The sequence below is a fragment of the Balaenoptera borealis genome (assembly GCF_965194805.1).
Source record: "Balaenoptera borealis genome assembly, chromosome: 4".
NCBI classification, from domain to species: Eukaryota; Metazoa; Chordata; class Mammalia; order Artiodactyla; family Balaenopteridae; genus Balaenoptera; species Balaenoptera borealis.
This window is the reverse complement of record NC_138861.1, coordinates 119,015,353-119,029,072: the sequence shown is the minus strand read 5'-3', so window position 1 is coordinate 119,029,072 and position 13,720 is coordinate 119,015,353. Positions and strand designations below refer to the sequence as shown.

Genomic DNA, 13,720 nt, shown 5'->3' with positions numbered 1-13,720 from the left:
TTATGAATAATCTCAACCATCTGAGAGTAAGTTACACACATCACGGTCCTTTATGATATTTCGATGCATATTTCCTAGGAATAGGGTGATTCTCTGACATAACGATAGTAATCAACTTTAATAAATTTAACATTGATACAACATTTCTATCCAACTGATCACCTGTATTCCAATTTAGTTAATTGACCTAATAATGTCCTTTATAGTTTTTTTTTTCCTTCTAGTACTAAATGCAGTCTAGAGTCGGGTATGGCATTTAGTTGCCATCTCTCTCTGTCTCTCTCTCTCCCTTTTTAAAATAACAGCTTTACTGAGGTTTTAGTTAATTTGTTTTTATTTTTATCTTTAGGCACCGCTTTTTCATGAACATTAGTTTGTGTACAAGGAAACCATATAAAGGACTTAAATATCCTTGGAAGATATCTTTCAAAACTACAATAATTGACAATTCACTACATGCCTTTGCATAACAGATGGGAAGAGGGTTGCTAAACAAGCTCAGATTGAAAAAAAAAAAATACAATGAGGACAAATGCTGCTGAGCAGAGTACAATGGGAGAAAAGAGTTTTCACTGGTGGCATTTCCCTCTTTAGTGTCATGTTTTAGAATTAGAAATGCCAAATTGGTAGATTCCTTGTGGAAAATTTTCTTTTAAATGAGGCACAACCTAAAGAAACAAAACTCTAAGTTGTAAACCTGACTAAGAAGGAACTATAAGATATAGGTCATTTAGTAGCATTCTTATCAGTTGTTCCATTAGTAATTTAATTGTAAACATGTTTGAGAAAAATAGCTTAACCATGTTCTTCTAGTCTGTTTGATTTGACATTCTGAAATATTTTCTTAGGCTATTTTGTCAATATATTTGTACCCCTTGTCAATATTTCTTTGAAATGTAACTACAACTAGAGATAGCCATCCTTGCAAGTCATATTCTACAGTATGAATACGTTCATGTGATATGTCTAATATTTGCTTCACCATAAATCAGTGCAGAATGGGGCTAGTGGGAAGTAGGATAATGTAGATGAAACAAGAATTGCCCATAACTTCTGTATGTGTTTCAAAATGTCCATAACTTTTTTATGCTTAGAAAATATCAAATGTTTCAGAGACACATACAGATGTATTATTTTTACTTTTTAGACCTTTTGGGATTAACTTGGATTAATCTGGGAAATTCATCCTTTTGGGATTAACTTGGGAAAAGAAGTTAATTGGAGAAAAGATGTTACTTTAGTTTTCTAAGTAATTAACCAACTGTCCTAGCACTTTTTAAAATATATTATTCCTGTTCTTTCATAATGTGATGCCACTTTTATACACTAGAGGATATGCTATTTTGTTTCATTGATTCGTCTGAATATCCCAGTGTTACTACAAAACTGTTTAGTGATACATTACTTTAAAAGATAGTATCCACAATTTTCGACAAGAGTACCAAGACCATTCAATGGGAAAAAGACAGTCTTTTCAACAAATAGTGTTGGGAAAATTGTTATCCACATGCACAGAAGTACAGTTAGACCCTTACCTTACACCATATACAAAAATTAATTCAAAATGGATCAGAGACCTACACATAAAAGCTAAGACTATAAAACTCTTAGAAGAGAACAGGGAAAAAGCTTCATGACATTGGATTTGGCAATGATTTCTTGGATATGACAACAAAGACACAGGCAACAAAAGAAAAAATAAAACAAATTGGACTTCATCAAAATTGAAAACTTGTGCAACAAAGGGCACCTCTGGCCGGAGGTGGAAGAAATGGTGGAAACTGAGGATTTAAATAAACAGGGTAACTGTAGATAGTGAGGAGGGCTCTGAAGGAAATAAGCTGGGTGATGAATCAGGGCATATTTTAGTCCATTTAGGCTGTTATAACAAAAATACCATAGACTGAGTATCTTACAAATAACAGAAGTTTACTTCTCACAGGTCTGGAGACTAGAAGTCCAAAATCAAGGCATCCGCAGATTCAGTGTCTGGTGAGAGCCTGCTTCCTGGTTCATGGATGGCTGTCTTTGCACTGCATTCTCATATGGCAGAAGGGGACAGGGAGCTCTCTGGGCTCTTATAAGGATCCTAATCCCATGCATGAGGGCTCCACTCTCATGACACAATCACTTCCCAAAGGTCCCACCTCCAAATACTATCACACTGGGATCAGGTTTCAATTAATGAATTCTTGGGGCACACACACTTTCAGTCTATAGCAGGGTGTTCTCAGGCAAGGCCACTTTAGATAGGGCTTTAGCGGAAGTGGTCCCTCAGGAGGTGACCTCTGCACTGTGACCTGCAGGAGGAAGACTGGGCTGTGGAAAAAGCCGGGGCTGGATTCATCTATAGAAAAAATCCATAGGTTCGGGTATTTTAAAAAACTCTTCTTCCTGAGCTAAGGAGTGTAATAGAGACAAGCACTCCATATTTCGCCACAATGGGCTTATGTAGATTCACCCCTCTCTCAAATAATGCTGGACTTTGACATGGGAAATAAGAAGCTTGGGCTGTGCTACAGTCCTGAGAGTAAGTGTGCTCTGAGAGGATATTTTAAAAGAACTATCCTCCTGTCTAGAGATCATGCTTATATTATATGTGGCCATCTCCCTCTTTTTGGAAGTCTATTCCCTCTTCCTTTTCTTAACTTGACATCTGGTAAAAGAGAATTTTGTTTAGCAATTTAAAGAAAACAAAACCCCCAAAACCAGACATGACACTATCTCAGTTAAAATTAAAAGTTTAATATAAGCATCAAAAATCATGCTAATGATGAGGACTAAAAAGTAGGTATTAGGCAAACTTATAAAACAAAGTACTATTATTTTTACACTTCAAATAAATCATAAAGTAAAAAATCGTAAAATATCAACATGTGCAAGGGAAGCATTAACAGTCCTTTCAGTGATTTGCCATAAACAGATGTTTTAAAAGTGCTACAGTTTAAGGCATTATATTTTAAAGTATAATAAACATCTGATTTCAACATAATCTCACAGAAGAGTTTTTTTCTCAAGTTAGCTACAAACTGTTTGGTTAGGGGGTACTGAAAATGCATGTATAAATCAAAGAGTAATAAACTTGCTGATGCAAAGTTACTAGTGCAATTCCGAAGCATATGAAATTCCAGATCAGAACAAACTGCCCTGCTCATGGTACAGGGTAATCCACACATGCATCATCCATCTGAAGTCTCTAGGGGCTTCCCTGGTGGCGCAGTGGTTGAGAGTCTGCCTGCCAATGCAGGGGACACGGGTTCGAGCCCTGGTCTGGGAAGATCCCACATGCCATGGAGCAACTAAGCCTGTGCGCCACAACTACTGAGCCTGTGCTCTAGAGCCCGTGAGCCACAACTACTGAGCCCACGTGCCACAACTACTGAAGCCTGTGCTCTGCAACAAGAGAAGCCACCGCAATGAGAAGCCCGCGCACTGCCATGAGGAGTAGCCCCTGCTCGCCACAACTAGAGAAAGCCTGTGCGCAGCAACGAAGACCCAACGCAGCCAAAAATAAAAATTAATTAATTAATTAATAAAAAATAAATAAATAAAGTCTCTATAACAACCTCTCCATTCACTCACAGTGCCTATGCATTTCGTTTCTTAGTTTTTCTTTTTTAATTAACAAAAATCCTCAAGGCACCTAAAGATTGGCCTGTATTTCATTAACCCATTTTGAAAATGCAGAGGGGCAGACTGGTATGAGATCAATGCAGAGGGGCAGTATAGAGAAGTGGTACAGGAAGAACTCTCCAGTTATGAAGACTGGTAGGTTTGAAATGCACTGTGGTACTTTTTCACTACATGTAGGCCGTAACTCTCTAAGCCTGAGCTTCATCAGCTACAGAATGGCATCCTCTTACTAAACATTCTTTAAGAATTATGTAAGCATACAAGTAAAGCATAAAGTATGGTGCCAGCATGAGGAAAGGCTCAAAAGTACGGCTGCTTATGTTATTATCATGATCCTTTCTATATAAGGAGTATAACGGGAGAATAAAGGAAAGGGCTAGCCACTTTCGGAGCATGTTCTCTTTGGCCAGGTCAGCTCTTCATTGTCTAGGACTGCTCAGACATTTAGCATCCTGGCCCCATGGCAACAAAAAAGCCATTAGCACCCCCATCACGGTGATAACTGAAAACACACCCACATATTTCCAAATAGCCCCTGAAAGAAGTCATTACCTTTTTTGAGAACCGTTCTTTTAGAGGGAGTTTATTTGTTAAGAAACAATTTAGTTATCTTAAAAAGAATAGGAATGCCTTCCTGTCCTTGCAAGTCTTCAAGGATGAGATACATTAGGCCTGGTGGCAGGAAGAACAGTTAATGAACGTTCAGTACAGTTTGAATCCTTTTCTCATAAATCCCAGTATTAAAATTCCAGAGCTCACTACTGAGGGCTCAAGTCAAAAGCTAGAGCTACATCCTTGTGAATAAACACAGCAGAAAGGAATTCTGCCATGAAGCCACTTCTTCAGCTAGGTTCACTGTTCATGTAGTTGAAATAGAGAAGGCGGACGTATACATTCAGACAATAACCTTTCCTCAACATACTAAACAAGGGTCCACTTCATCCCATGTCTACAAAAAGTAAAAACTAAAATCATAAACAAAAAGATAATAACAAAACAAGTCCTCCAAAACCGACATAAGATCTGTGTCAAGAAAAGATCTAGGGCTTCCCTGGTGGCGGCACGGTGGTTAAGAATCCGCCTGCCAATGCAGGGGACACGGGTTCGAGCCCTGGTCCAGGAAGATCCCACATGCCGCGGAGCAACTAAGCCCGTGCACCACAACTACTGAGCCTGAACTCTAGAGCCCGCGAGCCACAACTACTGAGCCCACGTGCCACAACTACTGAAGCCCGCGCGCCTAAAGCCCATGCTCCGCAACAAGAGAAGCCACCGCAGCGAGAAGCCTGTGCACCGCAACAAAGAGTAGCCCCCGGTCACCGCAACTAGAGAAAGCCCACGTGCAGCAACGAGTACCCAACGCAGCCAAAAATAAATGAATAAATTAAAAAAAAAAAAAAAAAAAAGAATCTGCCTGCCAATGCAGGGGACACGGGTTCGAGCCCTGGTCCAGGAAGATCCCACGTGTCGTGGAGCAACTAAGCCCGTGCGCCACAACTACTGAGCCCACGTGTGCCCTAGAGCCTGTGCCCCGCAACAAGAGAAGTCACCGCAATGAGAGCCCATGCACGGCAATGAAGAGTAGCCCCTGCTCACCGCAACTAGAGAAAGCCCACGCAGCGACGAAGATGCAACGCAGCCAAAAAGAAATTAAGTAAAAAAATAAGAAGAAGAAGAAAAGCTCTAATTCATTGTCCCCTAAACCCACGTCCTTCTCTGATGAAGTATTCAAGTCTGAACACCACTTTCATGTTGTCATGGGTCTTAAACAGGTAGGTCTTCCTTCTCCTCCTGAATTTGTTCTCCAGAGCTTAACAGTGCTTTGGTGATGTCAGAAAAGATGGAGCATTTGACCATCATTCATGCCAAGATAGAGAGAGAAGTCAAATTTTGTTACCGTCATTTTCCACGTGGAATGACTGAGGCACTGAGGGATGAGAAGAAATGCTCATTGGTGGAGGCTGCTGGGAATAAAATCCGTATCCCCTGCTTCCGAATCCAGTACTTTCGTCGCCATCCCCCAAGTCACGTGCATTACTAAAATGGCTGAAGTTTCCTTCTGAGGAACCCTCCAAGATGAAAGGTCCCACGTGCTCTACCCTCTTTCCAATCTCTCTCTAATCCAAGCCTAACCTAGACCTGCAGAGTTGCTGGATCCGCTGTCAATTACAGAAGGAAGAATCTGTTTAGAAGGACATGTATTTACATTCTCTGCACCATCTCTTCATGGAGGTGTTCTTTATCTCTTTGAAATGATTATATTAAACGGATGTGGGGCTAAAGTTAGACCATATTTCCCAGTCAGGATCGGCTTCGAGTCCTTAGGCAAAGCAAATGTGAAACTCTGCATTAGGCTCACGAACATCAGGAATAATTCCATCTTTGCCAGCTGCTCTCCCATACATACCCGCTTCCCTAAAAATGAGACGAGGAAAAAAGGTAAGGATTATAATACCATCCCTTTTCCTACCTCAAAAGGGATAAATTTATGAAATTTCTAAACTGAGTGTTTTAAAGGCAGACATAGAGAGTTTTGAAATAAAATTGCCACATATACCCCATGGCTTCCCACAGCCTATGCTGATCAGAATTTTTGCATACCAAGTTCACATTTTAACTCCTACTCATAAAAATCTATCCACATCCTAGATAGGAACTAGAGACGGAGCCAATGAGGCGGGCTACCTTGCCTCCTCCATACTTACTTATTTCTTTCCTTGCTCCTACCTGGAAGATTAAGGAGAAAAGACATCAAATAAGAATCTCTAGAGCATTCCTTTTCTATAGAAAGAAGCCTATATGCCCTAATCTAGGAACCTAAAAGAGGGAATGGTGAGATTAGAGAGCCCACCCTCTCACCCACCATTCAGGCAGGTCAAAAGCTGCTCTTAACTCCAGCAGTTCCCTGGGACTCAAACAATCACCTGGACAACTCAAAAAGGAAGATTTCTAGTCATATTTAAAGATTTAAAACCAATTGCTTTCACTTTGTTTTTAAAATCTGAAATAAACATAGTGGAGATGCATTATCTAAATTATTTCTCTCTTATATTAGCTTGCCAAAAAAGAAACATTTTTAAAAGAGTATCATGAAATAATAAAAGATTCTTTTGGTTCTATTTCTTTTTTAAATTATACCATTAAGAAAATAAAAGTTTAACTGACCTATCCCAAAAGGAATAAATGTTTCCTTTTTAATAAGTTGTCCTTGATCATCCAGAAATCGATTAGGGTAGAAATCATTTGGTTTCTCCCAAATGGCTGGGTCTCTGTGTATTGACCACAAGTTGGGTAATATTATCGTGCCTTTAGGAATGGTATACCCTTGGAGCACTAAAACAAAACAAAACAAAACCACAGTATCATTCAACACGCTTTTACTAATAACTCTTGGTATACATCACTCTCTCAAAAAAAAAAAACACAAGAAAACAAAAAAAAAGAGCTAGTTACATATCTAGCTTCTTAATTTGCTGAGAGCAAACTCTGAGGTACTTGAGGGCAGAGGCAAAACCTTATCAACTGGCATCCTCTCCATACCCTCCCAGGATCCAGCCTGAGACAGGGCACAGGAGTTGCTCTGATGGATGTTGAGTTAATCAATTAAATCAAATGATAAAAACATTACAATTAAGAGAAAACATTAAAATGGAAATCATAGGGCATTTCAGGTGAACTTTCCCAAAGAATTACAAATTCCTAATACTTGTATACAATTTTACAGTTCCCAGTCTTTTATATCACACAATACAATGAAGAAGGTAAACTGAGGTAAAGGGATGTACAGGGAAGTCAATGCTGGTTCATACCAGCTGACAAGTTCATATGCACTTTAAACAATGCCCCAAGGATACTGCACACTCCTTGTATCTAATTTACACCAAAGAAACTGTTAAGTGATCCAATGTCATTTATACGTGATTGCCTCCTACAACTGTCTTGTAACTAGATTTAAGCCCATTTCATCACGGGCTATCTCCAGAGGACGAAAACTCCTTGCTCTGAGGGATGCTTACAGTGAGTCTGAGTGCCTGAATGTCAAGGACACTGTAGGTGAAAGGCTGAAACATGTGCCTTCAGAATCAGATGGGCTCTTCTAATTCTTTAATACTTGTGCTTCAGTTGCAGAACCGTAAAAAATGAAGTAGAATAATTCCCAGTTAAACCCCTTAATTTCATAATTAGGCTCGCTCTTCGGACCTCCAAGAACAGGAGGACTGAGAGGGGCCTTTGTTAATTCTGGAGTTTTTTTCTGCCAGTACAGCCACCTTAAACGGCAGCATAATTTGACCAGTGTAAGTGTGCACGCTCTGAAGGCTAGAGAGCTATTTACCAAACAGGCGGGGCTGGAACGCCAGCCAGTACAGCAGATAAGGGGCAGCTGAGGCGGAAGCATCCTCTGGACATCTGATTATCCATGACAACAAACCCTTGCCACACCCTCACCTCAAGTCCTCTGGATGAAGGGGACGGGCTTCCCTCAAGGGCCTTCCAAGGAGGAAGGCCCTGGACTTGCCTGTTTTCTCTGAGGTCATGTGAGGGATGGAGAGTGGCACCACCACGCTCAGCCTCTGAACCTCCATGATGGTGGCTTCTGTGTAGGGCATCCGGGCCTTGTCAGTGAGGGAAGGGGCACGGTCACCACCAATGACCCTTTCAATTTCTTCATGAACCTTTTCTATACAGAAAAAAAAAGGAAAGCATAATCCAAAAGATAAGCCAGGAGAGACTGCCCTCCCATACACTCTTCCCATCACCATATCCACACAGCTGATAAGTCGGCAGCACAGGCCTGACTTGGCCTCAGTGAAGTGAAGCGCTGGAGGCAGCTGGTCCCAGGGACCCTGTACCAGCCTGGGACTCTGAAGGAGGATGGCAGAACAGACAGAGCAGCAAGGGGGAAAGCACTCTGGATTCAGGAGCACTCTGAATTATTCTCTCATATCAACATCTGATCGACTCTTAAGCTTTTACCTGTGACAACGTGTGGTAGCCCAACATGACCCCCAGTGATCCCCACTTCTTGGTGTTCACAACTTTGTGCCATCCCCTCCCACTTTGTTCCAAATTGGTCTATGTGACCAACACAATAAAGGAGAAGCGATGGCATGACCATTCTGAGCTTAGGTTATAAAAGACACTATGGCTTTTGTCTTGGCCACTTACTCTCTAGGGTCATTCACTCTGGGGGAAGGCAGCTGCCAGTAAAGCAGCCCTATGGAAAGTTCCAAGTGGCAAGGCCTGCAGCCAGCCGCCATGTGGATGAGTCATCTTGCAAGTGGATCCTTCAGTCCCAGTCAAGTCTATAGATGTTTGTAGCCCCAGGCCAACATCTTGATTACAACTTCATGAGAAATCCTAAGCCAGACCATCCAGGCTAAGCTGCTCCTAGACTCCTGATCCTCAGAAACTATGTGAAATAATAAATGGTTGTTGTTTTAAGATGCTAAATTTTGGGATAATTTGTTACTCATCAATAGTTAATGAATATAGGTAGGCACAATCCCATGTACAGTAGGCAGGAAATGGTCCCTCAAAGATGTCCACGCCATAATCCCCTGGAACCTGTGAATATGCTACCTTATATGGGAAAAAAGGACTTTGCAGATGTGATTAAATTAAGGACCTTGTGATGGGGAGATTATGCTGGATTTTCTGGGTGTGTCCAGCCTAATTACATGGGTTTTAAAATTGGAGAACTGGGACTTCCCTGGTGGCACAGTGGTTAAGAATCCACCTGCCAATGCAGGGGACATGGGTTCGAGCCCTGGTCTGGGAAGATTCCATATGCTGCAGACCAACTAAGCCCGTGCACCACAACTACTGAGCCTGCGCTCTAGAGCCCGCGAGCCACAACTACTGAAGCCCACGCGCCTTAGAGCCTGTGTGCAGCAACTGCCGAGCCAGCGTGCTGCAACTACTGAAGCCCACGCGCCTAGAGCCCGGGCTCCGCAACAAGAGAAGCCACTGCAATGAGAAGCCCGCGCACCGCAATGAAGGGTAGCCCCCGCTCACCGCACCTAGAGAAAGCCCACGCACAGCAACGAAGACCCGATGCAGACAAAAAAAAAAAAAAAAAAAAATTGGAAACTTTTCCCAGTTGGGTTTAGAGTCAGAGGGAGATATGACTATGAAAGAATGGTCAGAGAGATGCAACATTGCTGGCTTCAAAGATGGAGCAAGGGGGCCACGAGCCAAGGAAGCTCGAAATGGCAAGGAGATGGATTCTCCTCCAGAGCCTCCAGAAAAGAACGCAGCCCTGTCAACATCTTGATTTTGGTTCACTGAGACATGTATCAGGCTTCTAATGTATAGAACTGTAACATAACAAATTTGTGTTGTCACTAACTGTGTGGTTATTTGTTGTAGGAGCAACGGAAAACAAATACACTGTTCTTCCCTGTATCCTTCCACTATGAACTTCCACTGAAATTCACTACCTATTGGTACTGATGTGGCGGAACTAGCTCTGTGACCTTGTGAAAATCACAGAACTTCTCTGGGCCTCTGGTCTCATCTTCAAAAGAGATGAATGGGTTCAGATGATCACTATGATTCTCTTCAACTCTAAAACAGTCTTCTCTAAAGTTCTTTCTTCATCATAGATTTCACACAGAATCAGACCTGTAGAGATTTAAAGCAGATTCAAGCAAGCTGTGACCTTAGTGCCACTGTCTAGAAACTTGGAGCTTCGTTGTTAACACCTTACCAATTCCCTATGAGATGCAAGTATTTCCATTTTGCTTTCCAGCCTGAAGACATTGCTTACTGACAGGAGCAACAGGATCACAAAGGTTGCTGATTTAAATGGAAATGAAAAAAAATATATCCTGGTTTTGCCATGAATAAAGGAAACATCTGTTTATTACCTTGTATGTCGGGGTTCAGTGACATATACAGGAGGCACCAAAGCAAAGAGTTAGTTGTGGTATCAGTGCCAGCAATGAAGAGATCGCCAATGATATAAAATAAGTAATCTTCATCAAAACTACTATTGCTATTATTTTTCCTCTCCTCCTCCACATGGAGAAGATACATGTCTATGAAGTCCTGAGGGTTCTCTACATCCAGAGACTCTCGATGGTCTTTGATGATTTTTTTAAGGAAAATAGTTAAATCCTTTTCAATCTGTCTTAATTCCTTAAATGGTCCAAAGGGAAGGTAATAAAGCCAGGAGCATATGTTGACCAAGAGGAGCTGGGTGTTCAGACAGATTTCTAACGCTCGTGACATAAAATTAAGCATTTTCTTAAACTCACTATTGGTGTAATCAAAGCGCTGGCCAAAGCACAAAGAGCAAATTATGTTAGAGACAGCGTTGTTGACAATGGGGAAAGGATTGAAGAGGACTTCTCCATTCTTCTGCATTTCCTCTTTCACGTATTTGAACTCCTCAATAATCTTGGGCTCCAAGCTAAGCTTTCCCAAGCCAAAATGACGAAGAGTTGAATGAGAGAACTTCCTCTGTTGTCTCCAGACTGGACCATAATGTGCGAATACAATCCCTGCAAAAGGACACCAAGAAAAGAAGGTAAGAGCAATGCTTGATAATTAATACTGAACAGGACCAACCATGAAGGGTATTTGTATTTCTCAAGTCACTTGTGCAAAGTTCATATACGAACAGATAAAGATCACCAGCCAAGAAGAATGACTAGCAAAATTTAGTTATCAAGATAGTGTATGTTTATAATAACAAAAGTCATATCCAATTTGATTAGGAAAATTTGCTATTAAGCTTATTATTATATATACTAACTCCTGGTGAAATGAAACGAGTTTCAATGTCTAGAGTTAGTGTAAATTACAAAATCTTATTTTCATAAGAGTGAATACAGACTAAGAAAATATTTCAGGCTAGATAAATGTGAACAGAAGGATAAGCCTGGTTAACAGATTGCACATGAGGGCAGGGACAATATCTGATTTTGCTCATCATTAAAATCCAAACTTCTGGCATAGTGCTGTATACAAAGGAGGAGATTGTTAAATATGAGCTGAATAAATCAACAGCCCATTGGCCATCAAAGTTTGGATCAAATAACTGGTAGGTAATCTAAAATGTCCGTAGTTGCAAACAGCCCTAATTTAAAAACATCTGAACTCAAGGGCATTCACAACTACATCTTATTTGATTCTCACTTATGTTATACATCTTCCACCATCAAACCCAAAAGAATTACTCCCAGATGTTGTATCAGATTGTTCTCAAATTTTCCTTGTTTCCTGTCACTTACTTCATTCTCTTTTCCATGGTGTGCTTTATTGTTTCAGCGAGCTCTTCTCCTTCCATTTTTCATCCACTTCATTCCTGCTACCTTCAAGGACATGCTTCATTCATTTAACAAATATTTCTGAATGCCTACTATGTGCTAGACACTGGGATGCTGTGAATACAGCTGAGAATGAAATAAAGACCTCTCTCAGTGGTTAAGTCTTCTCACAATCTTTTATACCTATATAAAATGACTCTCAATAGAAATATCCACATGGTCAAGTGTATTGGATTACTTGTCACTTCCATTTTCCTGCCTGGAATATTCCACACATCTGCTCAAATCTGATGTTGCTTTCTAGGCCTTTTGTTCAGGTGTTCTGTGACTTCCATTTGACATCATTTAGAAAATTTTTTTGACCCTCCTGTGTTGAACTCATTTCCTGGATTCTATGTCTTTACCTTATTTCACTCCTGTATTTTGCTGAAGCCCATCCTCTAATAGTTTCCTGGGACAGGACACATCAGAGGCAAATTTCTAAACATTTTTAGAAAATGTATTTATTGTACCTTTCCCCCTCCATCAGAATTTTGAAGACATTGCTAAGAGTGCATTGATGCGTCATAAAATATGTACACCTTCAATGTGACTAGCCATTATCAACTTCTTCTCCAAAGTGGAGAGTACACCAGAAGTAAATGAACAATCTCTTGTCAAATAGCTGCCATCACTTCGTAGTCATCAACATTTTATTTTTGCCAATCAGAGGGCTGAAATGCACCTCATCTGATTTTTATTTGCATTTCCCTGATTGTTACAGTGAGTTGGAGCAGCTTCTCATATGGTTATTGGCCAGGTTTCCTATTCTGTGATTTGTACTTAATAACTGTGCAATTTTCTTCTTCTTATATATTCTACATGCATAGCAGACATTGTCTCCCATCATGTGAATTGCTTTTTCATGTTTTAATGCTATTACTTGATAAACATGTTTTGAAGGTAGTTCCATTTCTCAATCTTTTTCTTAGTGATTTGTGCTGCATGTCTTATTTTAGAAATCTTTTCCTACCACAGGTTTATAAATATATTCTCTACTTTCTTGTAAAATTTAAAAATTTTGCTTTTTCACATTTAAGCCTCTATAACCTACCTGGAATTTATATTTATGTTAGGTGTTCCTACTTATTGTGAAGAAGGAATCCACTTTTCCCCTTATTTTGATAACCTATTGTTCAAGCACCATTTATGAAACAGCCTCTCCTTTTCCCTACTGATCTACAACATTTGCTGTACACAGGCAGCTCAGTTTATAGGTTTTCTAGTCTGCTATATTGTATATTGGTCTATTTATTTATGACTGTGCTTAAAGCACACTGTCTTAACTACTGTTACTCTATAATAAGATCTAAATAGACTTTATAATAAGTCTTAATATCTAATAGGGAAGTTCCCACCACCACCATCTTGTTCTTTTTCAAAATTGTTTTTTGATTACTCTTGGCTCTTTACTCATATTTATCAAACTTTAATCAGCTTGTCAAGTTCTATTTTTAAAAAAACACCTATGAGATTTTGATGGGAACTGCATTTAACTTACAGATTAATTTGAAAATTGCCTTCTTTATGATAATTGGACTTACCTGCAATCCAAGAATAAATCCAACTTTGGTTATGATACTTTCATGTTTTTTTAAAGATATTGTTGGATTTGGTTTCCTAATATGTTGTTTTTAAAAATTCATATTCATACATGAAAATGGACTATAAATTTCCTTTCTCATAATGTATTTGTCTGGATATACTCACCTCCTAAAATGAGCCATGGTGTATTCTTTCTCTCTGGAAGAATTTGTCTATAATTATAATGGCAT

General features: G+C 40.0%; 2 protein-coding genes across 3 annotated transcripts in view; both read right to left on the bottom strand.

Annotated features, from left to right (window-relative positions):
* Nucleotides 1-2,725: 2,725 nt before the first annotated feature.
* Nucleotides 2,726-13,720, bottom strand: part of CYP2U1 (cytochrome P450 family 2 subfamily U member 1) — a 30,813-nt gene continuing 19,818 nt past the window's right edge. The window contains exons 2-5 of the mRNA XM_082389095.1: nucleotides 10,503-11,138; nucleotides 8,150-8,311; nucleotides 6,799-6,966; nucleotides 2,726-6,048 (exon numbers count right to left, since the gene is read on the bottom strand). Of these exons, the coding sequence (XP_082245221.1) occupies nucleotides 5,873-6,048; nucleotides 6,799-6,966; nucleotides 8,150-8,311; nucleotides 10,503-11,138 (1,142 nt within the window). The 3' untranslated portion in view covers nucleotides 2,726-5,872. The remainder of the gene's footprint in view (nucleotides 6,049-6,798; nucleotides 6,967-8,149; nucleotides 8,312-10,502; nucleotides 11,139-13,720) is intronic.
* SGMS2 (sphingomyelin synthase 2) overlaps nucleotides 11,004-13,720 on the bottom strand; it is a 101,153-nt gene continuing 98,436 nt past the window's right edge. Inside the window, exons 8-9 of one of the 2 annotated variants that reach the window (XR_014243648.1) lie at nucleotides 11,871-12,032; nucleotides 11,007-11,138 (exon numbers count right to left, since the gene is read on the bottom strand). The gene's annotated coding sequence lies outside the window, so the exon portion shown is untranslated. Of the gene's footprint in view, nucleotides 11,139-11,870; nucleotides 12,033-13,720 lie in introns of both variants that reach the window. The other variant, XR_014243647.1, reaches the window with a different exon arrangement.